The 16,028-nt window shown below is 39.6% G+C and overlaps 1 protein-coding gene across 4 annotated transcripts in view; it reads left to right on the forward strand.

Annotated features, from left to right (window-relative positions):
* Fam151b (family with sequence similarity 151 member B) overlaps nt 1–14,873 on the forward strand; it is a 28,093-nt gene extending 13,220 nt beyond the window's left edge. For all 4 annotated transcript variants that reach the window (XM_038324440.2, XM_038324439.2, XM_038324441.2 and 1 more), the window contains 2 exons: nt 360–495; nt 14,311–14,873. In XM_038324440.2, the coding sequence (XP_038180368.1) occupies nt 360–495; nt 14,311–14,470 (296 nt within the window). In that variant the 3' untranslated portion in view covers nt 14,471–14,873. The remainder of the gene's footprint in view (nt 1–359; nt 496–14,310) is intronic.
* The last annotated feature ends 1,155 nt before the right edge of the window (nt 14,874–16,028 follow it).

Here is a 16,028-nt window from a genome sequence, read left to right on the forward strand (position 1 = left end):
AGTGTCAGCTGAAGTTCACACATGCTGCTTTCCAGGCAGTTGGGGCCAGAAGAGAGTGGCTGAGGACACAGCTCTGGCCCTGAACATTTCCCTGTTGTTGGGCGGCTTAATGATGGAGGACTTGATTAGCAAGAGCCAGGGCTTCACCCAGCACCATTAGAATCATAAATAAAAGCAATCTTTTCCTTGCATTGCTATGTTTTAATTTACTGTGAAGTCAGTGGAGACTTCATGAACTTTCTAGGATCTCATCTATAAATTAGTGACAGAGTGGTCTTTTTCTGAGTAATTTGGTCTTTTAGTTAATTGACTTCCAAGATTCCAATCCGAAACTTACCATTCCTTCCTTCTCACTTCAGGCTACAGCTGGACAATGGTGAAAGAGATGGCCTACATATGCCGTGGACTGACCCAGCCTGTCACGTTTCCTGTCAGGGCAGCTTTGGTCCGGCAGTCTTGTTCTCAGTTGCTGTGGCTGTTGAAGAAATCAAACAGGTATGAATTATCATCATACCAGCCTGAGGTGTGGGTATGAATTACTATCATACCAGCCTCAGGTGTGGGTATGAATTATCATCATACCAGCCTGAGGTGTGGGTATGAATTACCATCATACCAGCCTCAGGTGTGGGTATGAATTACCATCATACCAGCCTGAGGTGTGGGTGTGCAGAAACTAAAGCTAGAGGAGTGTGCTAGTACATGCCTGCAATCCCAGCCCTTGAGCACTGGAAGCAGAAGGATTAGGAATTCAAGGTAATGATCAACTGCAGAGGGAACTGGAGGCTAACCCAATACAGAGCCTCTATCTAAAAGGAAAAAACCATGACATAATAAATATTAAAGGACAGTGTGTAAGAAAGTGAAGGAATGAAAACTGGTGCGCTCAGCACACAGTTTCCCTTCTCAGCAGACCTGAAGAGCAGGCTTTACCCCACTGTTTCTGCATGTAGTACTTCCAGATAAATGTCACCTTTTAGTTATAAGCTAAAAATGTAGTTTGTCTTTGAATATTAACATTACATAAATATTTTTCATACAAAACTTTAATCTTTTGATATACAATGAAAAAAATTAGTTGGGGCTGGCAATATGGCTCAGCAAGTACACGTTTGCTACAAAGGCCTGTTGACCTGATTTCATTCCCTGGGACCCATGTAATGTAGAAAGGGAACTGACTCCACAGTGTGGTCTTCTGACCTTCATACATGAGCACATTCATGAGTGTACACACACACACACACACACACACACACAAATAATAATATAATAAAATACAACAATAATAATGATATAAATATACATTTTGAGGACCGGCGAGATGGCTCAGTGGTTAAGAGCCAGTGCTGCTCTTACAGACTGAGTACAGTCCCAGGCCCTGCGTCAGATGACTCTCAGCTGTCTGTGGCCCCAGCACTAGTGAGATCCTGCCTCCAAAGGGCACCTACACTCACCTGCACAAACTTACACACAGACATGCATACGTATACATAATTAAAAATAAAGTCTTAAAGAAATATAATAAATAAATAAATTTAACTTAACTGTACCATATATTAAATGTTAAAGTATACTCTAAAGGTACAAATATTAAAACAGCATGGATACTACTTTTTTTGGGCCAGTAGAAACCCAGAAGTCAACCCAAAGCTGTCCCAGAACTTAGTGTGGTTATTTGATGGCAATGCAGCCATCAAAGCAATGGTCTAATAATTAGGATAGTATCAGTTAACTATCTAGAAAAAGCTATGTTTACAGTATTCCTTAGTCTTTTTGTGAAATATATCCCCATTGAATTAACACTTGAATATTAAATTGACAGCGCATGAAGAATAGACAAGGATGGCTTTAAAGAAGATTTACTTATTTTATGTGTGTGTTTCACTTGTGTGTCTGTGTGTGTGCTGTGTGCCGGCCTGATGCTCACAGAAGCCATTAAAGAGCATCAGGTCCCCTGGAACTGGAGTTACATGGTGTGAGCCTCCTGTAGGTGCTGGGAACTAAACTCGGGGCTTTACAAGAGCAGCAAACGTTCTTTACCACTGAGCCATTTCCCTCCAGCCCCAAGGTCAGCTTCTTAGTGTAGTTTCAGATGGCGTTAGAGGAACCAAGTGCAGAAACCATGAAATAAAATTTTGAACACATAAAGAGTAAGAAACTCTAGAAAAAAATGGTATTGTAATACATGTCAGTCAGAGAGCTTATAGCTAACACATAAAAAAATTACAACTATCTAGCAAAAGACTCAATTTAATAGCTCACCATGTCGAAGAGAGTAGAGGAATCAGGCATACATTTATCATAGATGTAATCTGATCAATTTCTTTGAAGAATAATTTGGCATGTACTGTGGATTTAATCAATAAGGACGTATCTTCCTAGAAGTTTATGCACACACAGAGGAGGTACTAGCACATTTCAAAGCATTGCTTGTAATTATAAAGGATGTGAAACATTCCGACTGTCCTCCAGGCAGATACTGGCTGAGTATGCTGTGGTGGACCCTCATGGTGGAGTAGGAAATGCTTGCTGTAGGCCATGCCGTAGGCTCCTGTTTTACTATGAATGAATCTCTAAGATAATTCTGTTAAGTGAAAAACATTAAAGTTCAAAATGACCTGGGTATTATGAGTCCACTTGCATAGAAAAACTGAATTATAAAATATTTATAGATGACTTAAAGTTCAAATTGTCTGAGCAGCGGTAGCCAACACTATGGTGGAAGAGAAACGTTAGTTGTTACCAGACAACAGACTAACCGGGGTCTTCACTGCAAACAACTGGAACCAAGGCTGACTGACTAGTAGAAGAGATATGTATTGAGTGAATGAGGAGTTTGTTATTTTAATAGTCTGCAATGCTTTAGACATCCTCTTGGGACAAGCATGTCATTTATTAACTCTTATTATTATTAACTCTGCTTCTAGTTTAGTTTTGATTGGTGTTGGATAATTACTCTAAAGTCAGCTAGCATACTATATTAATTTTTAAATATTACTATTTAAATTATGGTGCTCAATTAAATTATAAAACTTAGATTCTCCTACAGAACTCTAATATCTGTCTCCACATAGTCCTGTTTGAGAAACCTTCCCAGGATAAAGAGATTATTTTCATGGATACAGAGTACTTAGTGGTCATGCGTAAGCACCTGAGGTTAGAGCTCAGCTGGGAGCACCCGGCAAAGGCCGCACTCCAATCGTGTGCCGTGTGCAGCATTTCCACTGAATGCTCACGATGATTTTGAAAGGCCATGTCTGATCCTGAAAATTTTGTGGCTCACAGAGGCACCTGCTAGTCTAAGAGCCCTTAATCAGAAACAATTCTTTCAAATATAATCCTGATGGGCCTCATAAAAATGCAGAAGGCAACCGCCAGCAGACATAGCTGGGCTGGGGGCTGTGGCCAAGTCTAGGAGCTAGAAGGGTTGGTTTTCTGTGAGGCAGAAATTGCACATTTTTAGATATCTGCTCTCAGGCCTTTCAGACTGAAAGTGGTGGACTATACCTAATGATTTTTCTATGGTTTTACACGTGGGGGAGATGACGACAGGAAGCTATTTCAGTGACCGTTCTGTGCAGTAAGTTAACAGTAATTTTTTATAGCTTTGCTCTCTTTTCCTTAGTAAACAGTCTCACAAAATATAGAGAGATGACTGATTATTTTTATCCTTTGTTCTGAATTTGTATAGCAATGTTAGTGAATTATTAGTAGCTAATTAATCCATGAGTCATTTTTTTTCACAAGAAGGATGTTTGAGAAATATTTTTTAAAGCAATGAGTTCTAGTGTCACAAACAGTATAAATTACCAACATTTAAAATATTGCTCTCAACTCATATGTAAATATGCATATGAACACACACTCCTCTAGAGATCATAGGGAAGTGTCGGGACCACATTACACCTTAGGTTGTCGTTAAAGATACCAGTTGTTGTGACACCATGCCTCATGAATCACACTGTATTTCATTTTTGTTCATATTTATGAACTAAACGCTGTTTTCATTATGACATTTTTATTAAGACATTGTCTTGATTTTGCATGTGTATGTGTGTGCAGTGCACACATGTGTGTGGGAAACCCTTTTCTGAATGCCAGTGCTATGTATGAAGTTGCCTGAGGCTTAAAAGATTGGGAGCTAAGCCTCTTTTTATTATTCTGATACAAACAGTCTTTCTTCTTCAATTTATCCCCTAAATACATGTCAAAGGAAGTAGTTGAAAATGAGTAGCTAAACGGACACTAATCATTAGTAAAAAAAGACAATTTAGAATTCATTTCAGTATCATTTTATTAATGTATAAAGACAAACATGTTTTCATTTTAATACTTCACCTCTTAAGTTGGTATTAAAATATATACTTCAGCCTCACAATAGTAGCAGATACTTAATGTTAGGTATATATGTGCACACACACACGCACACACACATACATACACACACACACGAATGTGTTTGCATGAAAGGGGAGCGCTGGGTATTTCATCAATGCCAGACAAAGCACTTCTCCAATGAACTGTATTCTCGGGCCTTGAAGTTTTCTGTTTTGAAAAATGAATAGCTATGGAAGGGCATATTTTCTTCAGTAGCCATAATGAAAGTCTAATACAAAATAAGTTTAATTAAACTTTAGATATATGTAGCAAACTGTCATTGTATTAGACCCAAAATAAGTACGGTTAAACTTTGGAGCAGTGGTTTTCAACCTTCCTAATACTGTGGCCTTTTAACGCAATTCCTCATATCGTGGTGGCCCCTGCCTGCCATTAAATAATTTGGCTGTTATCTCATCACTGTGACTCTGCTACTGCTGTGATAAACATCTGATGTCTGATGTGCCGCCCACAGTTGAGATCCCTGCTTTAGACACAGCAGTGGCTGTCATTGTACCAGCTAATAGAACTGTTACAAAACTTAAGAGTTTTGTTTTTAATTCTTCTGTAGAAAAAAACACCCTTATAAACCCCATTGTCCTTATAGCTCTAATGCCTTACACTGCTTGAGATAGGAAGAAGTCAGGGGTTTATTATGTATTTTAAATTAAAGCAAAAGCCCTAAGATGTTTATCTAAGTTGACTGACAGAAACAAATCTGATCAAGATTCTACCTTAGAAGACTAAAGTTTGGGCTGGGAATGCAGTCAGTGGGAAGGGTTGACCAGCATGCGGGGCCCTTAGCGCACTGGCCAGCACCAAATAAATGATGACAACAAGCCCCATCGCTAGTTAGATGCACATTGCTCATGGTCTGTGTGGCTACACTGTATTCATGATGTATTGCTATTTTTAAAGATTTTTTTAAAAGTTTTAAGTGTGTGCGCGTGTGCATGCGTGTGTGTTTGTGTGTTTGTTCATACAGGCACACATGTCAGCACATACCTGTCACTTCAGCCGCTTGAGTTACTATTGTGAATTAGTTCTTTATACCCTGAATTGGTTGATATGCATATTATCTATATATAATATGCACATGTAATGTTCACATGCTATGTGTATGAAGGTCACTTTTTTTACTCACTTACATTATGTTCAAATCTTCTAATAATTTTATCATTTTAAATGGTTTTCAGTTGATTTTTGAGTCTTTGAAGCAAAATCTTTTTAAACAATGATATTTTTATCTTTTGAAATTTGATAGCTTTCACCACTTTTCCCTTTTTCAGGTTTGTTGGTTAGTGTTTCCAGAACAAGGGTTCACAGCTAGGGTAGCCTGGCTCTCTGGCAGATAATGCCTGAGGACATTTTGGTTCTGGGACCTTCTGTGTGTGGCAGGGATCCTGGTGACTCATGTGCCAGAATCCATGAGTATGTTCTAGGACACCACCCCCTCCCCACCGGGGAAGAATTCTCTCACATGGATGTCATAATGTCCTTATAGAGAATTCTAGAAAAGTGTCCAATTGTTGGTAATTATGGGCATTGTCAGTGTGAAAGCTTTTCAGAGCTTGCAAAGATGCCAGTATAAACAAGCGTTTAAATTCCTATGTGTGTTCAGTTTACCCAAATGCTTTTTCTGTTCCCATGAAAGCCATCTTGGCTGGGTGTGGTGGGCACACATTTAATCCCAGCGGACCAGCAAAGGCAGGTGAATCTCTGAGACCAGCCTGGTCTATATTGCAAGTTCTATCCAGGTCAGCCAAAAAGAGAATCCCCCCCCATGCCTATTTATTGTGCTGTTTTGCAGCCTTTCACCCACCCCTCATTTCTCTATTGTATTTGTCTTGTGCTTCTCACTTCTGATTCTATGTCGATCTGCATGATTTTCCTTCACAATTTGAGGTCTGAGCATTTCGTACAATGACCTGCACTTTCTTATGTACTCGAGGACATCAGAAATGACATTTCAGTGGCCTACATGTGAAACCTTTTAAAGTGGAGGCTTTGGGGAAAGCTGAACTTGAACAACCTTTCTGTTTATGATTTAATAAATGATTTATTTCTTTTTAATGGCCTTAGAAGCCAAGTCTCATAAATTATATTTTCTTAGAAAATTGTTCAATCCATGTTTTTAAATTTATTTAGATATAGCTGACTAAAGTAGTTTATTACTATCTTATTTTCTTACAAGCCTTTAGTTCCTTGATGTACCTTTTCCATTAATTTTTGACTAAATATTTTGTATGCATGGTGTATGGATGTGTATATGTTCATATTGTATACATGTGCATGCAGATGCACTCACAACCCAGAGACTGGTGTCAGGTGTGCTCCTCAATCACCCTTCTGTGGACATAAGTTTCTGTCCTGCCCGGTCCCACAACTGTTCAGTCCCAACAAAATACATAAAGGCTTATATTAATTATAAACTGTTGGCCTATTAGCTCAGACTTATTATTAACTAGTTCTTACAACTTAAGTTAACCCATAATTCTTATCTATGTTTAATCATGTGGTTTGGTACTTTTTACCACTGAGGCATTCTCATCTTGCTTTCTCTGAGTCTAGCTGGCAACTACAGACTGAGCCTTTCCTCTTCCGAGAATTTTCCTAGTCTGATTGCCCCACCTATACTTCCTGCCTGGCTACTGGACAATCAGTGTTTTATTAAACCATTAGAAGTGACAAATCTTTACAGGGTACAGGAGCATTGTCACACAGCACTTTCCCTTTTTTTCTTTTTAAAACTAGAACTCTGAATCTAATCTCCTTTGTTTAGCCTTTTCTTAACCATTATCCATAACAACTTGTAACCAACATTCTAAACAAAGACAAACATTCATAATCCATTTTTGCGGGAATGTGGGTGTAGTTTTTTAGTCTACTTCCTGCTGGTTCGGGGGTGCTGATAATCTTATGAGGACCCAAAGAAAATTTAGGATTGTGCCAAGTTCTGACAAAAGTATTCATTGAGGCTGGATCATCTCAGCAGCAGTCTTGTGGCTCTTCTGGATGTAGAACTCAGAGAACTGCATCAGAGGTCCTCTGAAACATTGGATCATCAGGGCCATCCATTCCTATCAGAGATTTTTCAGGGGGGTCATCCTCTAACAAACCTTATTTTTCTTAACCCAGAATGAATTCACAACTTCTCGTTTCCTGTGGAAACAAAAGCAAAACCTCTTCTCCAAAATAACATATTTTTTACTTAAATTTTGAAGTCAAGACATTTTTAAAATATATATGTTGGATTAATCCAGCAGCATTAATAATCAAATGTCTTTTAGCAACTGTTGCTCTTTCCTCAGCAGTCAAACAATTCAAAGACAACACAGTAACATACAGTATCCAGCAACCATATGGTGGCTCACAACCATCTATAATTTGATTGGGTTCCCTCTTCTGGCATGCAGAGAAAATACTGTATACCTAATAAATAAATAAGTAATAAATAAGCAAGCGAACATTATCTCACAGTGCACGCCACCATAGTTTTTATCCCCTACCCCATGTGGAAGGTACAGATGTGTGCTCATGCCATCACACCCTTCTTTGTGAGCCCTGGGCATCCCTACTCAGGTCTTAGTTCCAGGACAGCCATTACTCAGGCAAACCCTGTCTCAAAAAACAAAACAAAACAAAAAGTATTACCCACAGGCGCATCTCCCTGCTCCTAGACTAGATGATGATTCTTTAGTAAGCTCTTGGGTTGGATTTATTTTTCTAGATTATGACTTAGTGATTCCTTCCCTTTCTTCCTTGGGATATTGATTTCCTTTCATTGCTCTGGTTGGATTCTTCACTGCTGGTTTTCACCTTTGCATAAGCCAAGGACAATGGTTCTGGGCTCTGATTCTTCTGCATGGACGGGCTCTGTGGGAGCCTTCTCAGCTTGGTCGATCACCTTCCTGGACCTGGGGGGAGTTGGGAGGACCTTGGTCTTAACATAGAGTAGGGAACCCTGATGGCTCCTTGGCCTGGAGAGGGAGGGGGGTTTTTGGGTGGAGAGGAGGGAGGGAAGGGGGAGGAGGAGGGAAGGAGATGGAAATTTTTAAATATAAAAAAATAAACCATAAAAAAGATAGCTTTGAATTACTTATACTAATATAGATTTTGGAGACTGCTCCCTTTCTCTGCCCTGTGCTTGAAATGTATCCTGTCGGTCTTCCAGAGCTTCTGACACTGCTGATCTGAACTAGTCTGCAGCTGTTAGTCATCCAAGTGGTGGATTTTGTTTTGTTTTGTTTTTACCAGTTTGACTTTAATAATATTTTCAGCCTTTATTGACATGTAAACGGATAATGACTGTATTTCTACTTTGTGGGTTTATAATTGAAAAACATTTGATGGTAAATCTGTTGACTTATTTCTAGGTGATCTGTTCTGTTTCATGGTTCTGTGTGTCTGTTTTTATGCCAATACCATGTGGTTTTTTATTACTATGGTTTTGTAATTTGACTTTACAAATGTGATACTTCCAATATTTTTCTTCCTTCTCAAGAGTCTTTAGATATTTAAATTTTCCATAGTTCCATATCAACTTCAGGATATGATTTCTATTAAAAATCCCATTCTTGTTATGGTGGTTTGAAAGAGAATGTCCCTTATAGCCTCAGGTATTAGAACACTTGGTTTCCATTGGTGGTGCTGTTTGGTGAGGTTTAGGCGGTGCGGCCTTGCTGGAAGTATGTCTCTGGAGTTGGGCATCGATAGTACTCTCAGCTTCCTGTTCCTGTCACCATGCCTGCCCCTTGCTGCCATGCCTTCCCACCATGCACTTTTGTCCCTCTGGAACTGTAAGCTAAATAGACATACTTTCCATAAATTACTGTTGGCCATGGTATTTTATCACAGCAACATAAAAGGAACTAACTCATGAGTAGGTACTCAAACTAGACTGTTGCTCTGAAGAACCTGAGCATCCCCTCCCCTAAGGAGTATGGAAGGCTCTGGAATTTAGGACTAGAAAAGTGGTTGAATGCTGAGAGCAGAGCCTGACGGGCCAGCCTGGCAGGGTCCTGAATGACAGCAGTGCTGGAGCTAGGCCAGCTGTGAAGGGCACCTGATTCAAGAGGTTTAGAGGAAAGCAGGGACTTTAACGGCAGCTTGGACTGAAACCATTCCTGGGATATTTTAGCAAAGACTGGTTGCCTTTTGTCCCTGTAAGAACTTGCTTGAGGCTAAATTAAAAAATAAAGGAGTAATTTCTTTAGTGGAAGAAATTTCAAGACTACCTAATGTTGAGTTTATGGTTTGGTTATTATTGACAACACTTCTGCAAGTGTACGGTGGAAAGAGCAAGGGGGCAAAAGGAAATGCAGAGGTCCTGCTCGGAGAGAAAACGAGCTCCAGCAAGTTCATGCTTTTATAATATTAATTACGTCAGTGCCTAGCGCGACTCCAAGTATAGTTCTGAGTTGTTGAAGAACTTGATCCTTTATGAGGTGACTGACCATTAACTTGCTTGTCTTAATTATCTTTACCAGTTTGCAATGTTAGTAGTTTTTATAAGATTAGGATTTGCAGCTTTATCTCTGTTAAGTTTGGCCCTTAAAAAATAACAATTTCTGAACGGAAGCTTTTAGTATCAAGATGAAACTTCAAATAATGAATACGGTCCACAGAGAGACTAGCAACTTTACCTTCCTGCCTCCTTCATGATGCATCCCTACAGAATATCACAGTTTCTTGTTTGACTCGGTGACCACAAGAGGAGGCTAGACATACATTCTTCAGCCTGAATAGACGTAAGGTGAGGCGAGACATTCTCTCAGCCAGTGGTTCTCCACCTTCCTAATGCTGTGATCCTTCATCACAGTTCCCCATGTTGTGGTGATCCCCAACCATAAAATTCTTTCATTGCTACTTCATAACTGCAATTTTGCCACTGTTATGAATTGTAATACAAACATCTACTTGCAGACGGCCCTAGGGCACCCCTGTGAAAGGGTCTTTGACCCCTAAGGGATAGCAACCTTGTTGATCTTTGAGAACCATGCTCCAAGCTCTTTGCTGGTCTGCTTTAGTCTTTGTCTTGCTACATCGTAAGATAGGAATTCCCCAGTTTCTTGTGTTTCACATTTGGTACTCAGTGCCGTGGCCCTGGCTCCGTAGCCTTTTATTTATTTTTATTATATTAATAATATAAAATGTTTTATGAACTTAAAATGTCCCATAGCCTTATAAATTTAAACATTTTCAAAGCTGTTCTTTTTTTAAAAAAAAAACTAGTTTTTTTTTAATTTTTCTGTAAAACTACAAAATTTTCTCTTAAGAAAGTTTAAAATCTCTCAACTGTGTGCTCTTGCAATATCAAAAAATAAAGAATCATTTTACTTCAGGAGGGAGCAAACATAATCTGCATAGGCAAAACCAAGCTCGAGAAATGCAAGCTTTGACTGTTTTATTTGTTTAAATTAGCATATATTGTTATAGATTTATTTTGTTATGGTGTTTTGTGCATTCTTTTGTTGGTCACTTCCTAGGTCTTAAGAAGCTGTCTTGGGAGACAGAATGCTTCAATTCAGAGAAAATTATCTTTCTGACCATGAGATAATTTATTATAATTTTCAGCTCCTTTTTCCTACTAATATGATTTCATTTTTGTTTATGGCTGAATAAAAAAATCCCATTGTGTATATGCTCCGCGTTTTCTTTAGGCATCTGGTAGTGGGCTTTTAGGATGGCTCCACTCCTTGCTGTTGTGAATAGTGTCGCAGTGAACATGCATGCTAGGACTTGGAAGCCTTCGGGCGTTTGCCCAGGAGTGTCATAGCTAGGCCTTATGGTAGTTTTATCTTCAGTCATGGGAGCAGTCTCTACACTAGCTTCCTTAGTGGCTGTGCGGTTTTACATTCCCACCAATGATTTATCTCTTATTACATCCTCTTCAGAATTTGTTATTTGTTTTCTGTGGTAAGATGGAACCTCAAAAATTTTATGTGCATTTCTTTGCTGACTAAAAATGTTGAAGTGTTTTAAAAGTAGTATTGGCTGTTTATGTTCTTTTGAGAAATCTCTATTGAGTTCATTAGCCCATTTATTGATTGGAAGATTTAGGGCTTGAGTGTTTATTTATTTATTTTTGCAGTTCTTTCTGTATTTTAAATGTTAACTTTGAAATGCAGGTGGCTCAGACTTCCTCACATCCTGTGGGCTATGTGTTCACTCTGTTGGTGGTTTCTTTTGCTGGGTAGGAACTTTCTAATTTCATGTAATCCATTGTCAGTTCTTGGAGGCTTTTCCTGTGCTATTAGAGCTCTTTTTAAAGGTCCTTGCCTGTTTCTGTATCCCCTGTGTTTTTCTCTGGCAGTTTTAGAGGCAGCTTTCCTGTTAGAACTGCCTTAACTATAGCCCAGGGTTCAGTGAATTGTGCTGTCTTCTCATTTGACTCTAGGAATTTTAAGAATCCCCTTTCTGCTTTATTCAGTGGCTCACTGTTGATTGAAAAGTGCTTTCAGGGGCTATGTATGTTGGTAGAGTGCTGGACTGCTACACAAAACCCCTGGGTTTCTTTCTCAGAAATAAATAATTAAGTAACAAGTGCATCATCATTCGGGCTTTGGATACTGGCTTAGTTCTGTGGTTTCTCTTGCTGTTGACTTATAGTTTTAGCTCAGTACAGGTAATATGATACATTATTAGGAAGTATTTCAGTTTTATTAAGGCTTGTTTTGTGGCCTGCAATTTAATTGATTTTAGAGATTTTATCTGCCACTGAGAAGTATTTGTTCCCTGCCAGTTGGCTGAGATGTTCTGCAGCTGTGACTGATCTGAAGTCCCCCTACTAGTATGGTTAGGGTGATTATGATCTTGCATGCCCTTTAGTGTTTGTTACGTAAAACTGGGAGTCCTAAATTCGGTGCATAGACACTTCCGATCCTTTTCTCCCTTCTCGGTGAGTTGTTCCTTTGTGAATATGTAGGCTTTTCCACCTGCTTTGGTGAGGTTTGGTTTCCATGGGCAGGCAAGGCTGGGGACTGTTGGGCAGTGTTGCAGTAACATGTCTTCCTTTGTAGTCACCTACTGTCACAGTCTGTGCCTGCTCTCAGCAGCAGGGAAGTCCGGGAAGTGTGGCTCTTGTTTGTGTAACTGTGTAGACAGAATGAAGAGGTTTGTTACATAAGAAAAGCAGGAATTTAAACAGAGCCAGCGCTGTCTGTCATGCAGTCTCATGTAGTGTTTAACTCCTGCTTTCTATTTTCCCCTGGGTGACTTTAAATTTAATTTCTCAATCATTAATGCATGAGTTAAAAAACTAGATAGAACCAAAGGGTTGCTGTGAAAAGTCCACCCGTCTACACCTCCCTACCCACAGTCACCAACGTCTCCCCGTCTACACAGTCCTCCCTAACCACAGTCTCTAACGTCTCCCCGTCTACACAGTCCTCCCTAACCACCACCACTAATATCTCACTATCAGCTCTCGGCTTCTGTGTGGAAACATGAGTAAAGATAAATATGCATTCTTCCTCTTCCTCCTCTCAAAGCATCTGCCTTATGTACCTTGGTCGTGAAGTAGAGCGGGTAGAGGAGGGGTCTGAGGACAGGTGTGATAGAGCAGGGACGCACAGGTACCCTGAGGTACTGCCCACCCTGTGTCTTGCTTTGTGCTGGTTACACTGACATTCCCTTCATAACGAGTGGTTTAAACAACATTTGAGATTTACACACCATCTTACGGTTTTCCACAGTGAGAATGTTTTAAAATGGATCCTGAGAATCGGTTTAGGTGAATCATTTAAGATAACCTCTAACAGTTTTTTGTTTATCCCATTTCTGCTTTAATAAAATGCAGAGCTATTTAATGAGGCAGAAATGGCCTGGAAAGTTCTTTTCTTAACCTAAACGATCATATCTGTGTCTCCTTGTAAGGTCCATTACCATGATTCTCAGATAAATTAATAGATTCCATCTCAGAAAGAATATATAGAGTTAAAAGCTAATGTTCACTGTTGTCTTTTTTTGTGGCCTATACTGTAATTCAGAATTCTTTTCAGTGTGTCACATATCACTTCTAGTAACTAAATCTGAGCTGTTTCTCGCTGTTTCTTTACTCTCGTTTCTCATCAGGACGGCAGCCTAACAAAAGCGTGCTCCTCACTAACCTTGTGTCTTCGTTAGTAGCAGGAGCGCTTTGGAGGTCTCTATGGATTTCGATGAGTTTTATGGGGGGAGGGGAATGTGGCTACTGAAGAGTGTGGTGTCCCAAAGCATGGCGCAGCAGCCACATCAATAGAAAAGAAAACAGAGCAAAGAATACCCAGACTCTGGCATGTCTTCATATGTAAAATTTTACATTAGCTCTTATTTTAAAAAAAATTGTTATTTTTCCACTTTATTTATGTGTTTAATGTGTGATGGGGGACACACGTGTCTCACAGTGTGCATGCGGAGGTCAGAGGACAATTTGCAGGACCTGGTTCTCTCCTTCCACCAGCTGGGTCTCCAGGGTTGAGCTCAGGTCAGCCGGCTTGGCAGTAGCCTTTTCCCCGACACGTTTGCTCTGTTAACAGCTTCACCCTTAAGAAAACCTCGGAGGCAATCATTAGTGACTGAGTGTTGGGGTGACAGTGACACTTGATCACTTCACAGTCTCTTCCATCGGGCTTTCTATTTCATGACCAGACAACTGAGCAGACCCAGGTATCCAGTTGTAATTTCGTTTGAACAGTAGAGTCTTTGATCTGCTCCTCTTACAGAATGAGGCTCATTTCCAGCGCGACTGTGTGGTTTCCAAGCCACGGAGCAGTCTCGTGATTGAAACTCAGAAGCTGCATGATGTATGCGGAGCAGTGGGGGTCTGCTCGCCTCGGGCCGCCCTTCTGCTGATGAAGGAATGAAGCTGGGCGGGGATTAGACTGGGAGACTGGGGAAATTTTCACCAGTTTCTTATCTTCTACTTTATCTGTACACTCTGTTTTAATACAGGTACAGCCTGACTGTTTGGACTGGAAAAGATGACAATTATTCCACTGAAGATTTACTTTATATTCGAGACTACTTTAATAAAGCCCAAGTTTTCTATGATATTTTGGATCCACAAAACCAGGAATTTAAACAAGCCATTGGGATCCGAGTCCCTCTTTAAGAATACAAGAATTTACTTCTTGTAAATCATTTTCTCTTTTGGCTTCATCGTCCTTCTCTGCTTTGTCAAAAGTAATTACTGTATTGTGATTATTGGTTTGTGCTAAATTTATCCAATCAAAATGTTTATTGTGTACTTACTCTACCTTTATAATGTCATAGGGCTGTGCATATGAAAGATTTCCCAACTGCAGTAAAACTGTTTTAAAATTATAGCAAAAAATGTCCAAGCTGAGTGTGGTAGAACATGCTTTTAACCCTAGGACTTGGGGGACTGAGGCAGGAAAATCAAGAGTTCAAGGCCAGCCTGGACAACATTGTGATACCCTATCTCAAAAACAATTTTTATAAATTCTCCGTAATCACCAGACAGTAATTTTGTAAAATAAAATTAAATTAATGAATTGACTACTTTTTGATGAAATTAGAAGCACGATATATTTGTCCAGAATGAAACACTTCCTATCTAGCCCTTAACAATTTTCTTGAAAGGTTTTCCTATGTTTATTTATTTATTTATTGTATGCATTTGTGTGTGTGTCATGGTGCATATGTAGCAGTCAGAGGAAAGTCTCTAGGCACAGGTTCTCTTCTTCACCTGTGTGTTCCTGGAGATGACACTCAGGTTGCTAGGCTCGGCAGCAAGCACCTTTACTGCTGAGCTATATGTCTGGCCTTATAGTCTGAAGACAATAGTATATTCTGACTAAGTGACATTCAGAAAGCCCACTTAGATTTAGATATAAAGGAATTAAGCTGTTCTAAGAAACAAAAGTGCTTAGAAAGAATCATGAGATTTATTCTACTGTAAAGTAGATTCTGAATGTTACTTGTGGGGTAAATACCTGCGCTCGGGTCTTCACACCACACACGACTGAAGGGCACCTTTGGCCTAAACACAAAGCCAAGCTTAGAAGGCATTTGGCAGTGAGTGTAAAGACCTCCTGGCTTCTGAGGCAGGCAGAAAGCACTAACTCTAAAAGAAAATACAGATAAATGGATTTGAACAAGTGTCTTATCAAAAGATACCATTGAGACGGCTCAGTAGTTAAAGGCATTGGCAGCTTTTCCACAAGACTCGAAGTTCAGTTCTTAACACCCACATGGTGTCTTACCACCATCTGAAACTCCAAATCTACAGGATGGAATGTCCCCTGCTGGTCTCCTTGAGTACTGCACAGACACACATGCAGGCAAAATACCTAAACACATAAAATAAAATTAAATCCTTAAAAAAAAACAGCACTGGGGCGTATCTGACAAAAGACTGCTATTTTATGTCATGTACACCTATGAAGTGGTAAAAAGTCAAAATCTTGAATTAAAAATGAGGAAAAATTAACAGCTACATCATGAAATAATATATCCACACTCCCAAAGAAAGTTTTGCAGAAAAGGTTCTGAACAGTATTACCATTCATCCAGGAAAGGCAGTTTAGGCCACAGTGAGATACCAGTGCATACATCCCAGAACAGCTAACACTAGAAGAACTGGCAGCTTGTAGGGGGCAAAGGAAACATTCCTACAGTTTTCAATAAAGATAATATCTCTGACTAGG

This window comes from Arvicola amphibius, chromosome 3 (assembly GCF_903992535.2).
Source record: "Arvicola amphibius chromosome 3, mArvAmp1.2, whole genome shotgun sequence".
In the NCBI taxonomy this organism is placed as follows: domain Eukaryota; kingdom Metazoa; phylum Chordata; class Mammalia; order Rodentia; family Cricetidae; genus Arvicola; species Arvicola amphibius.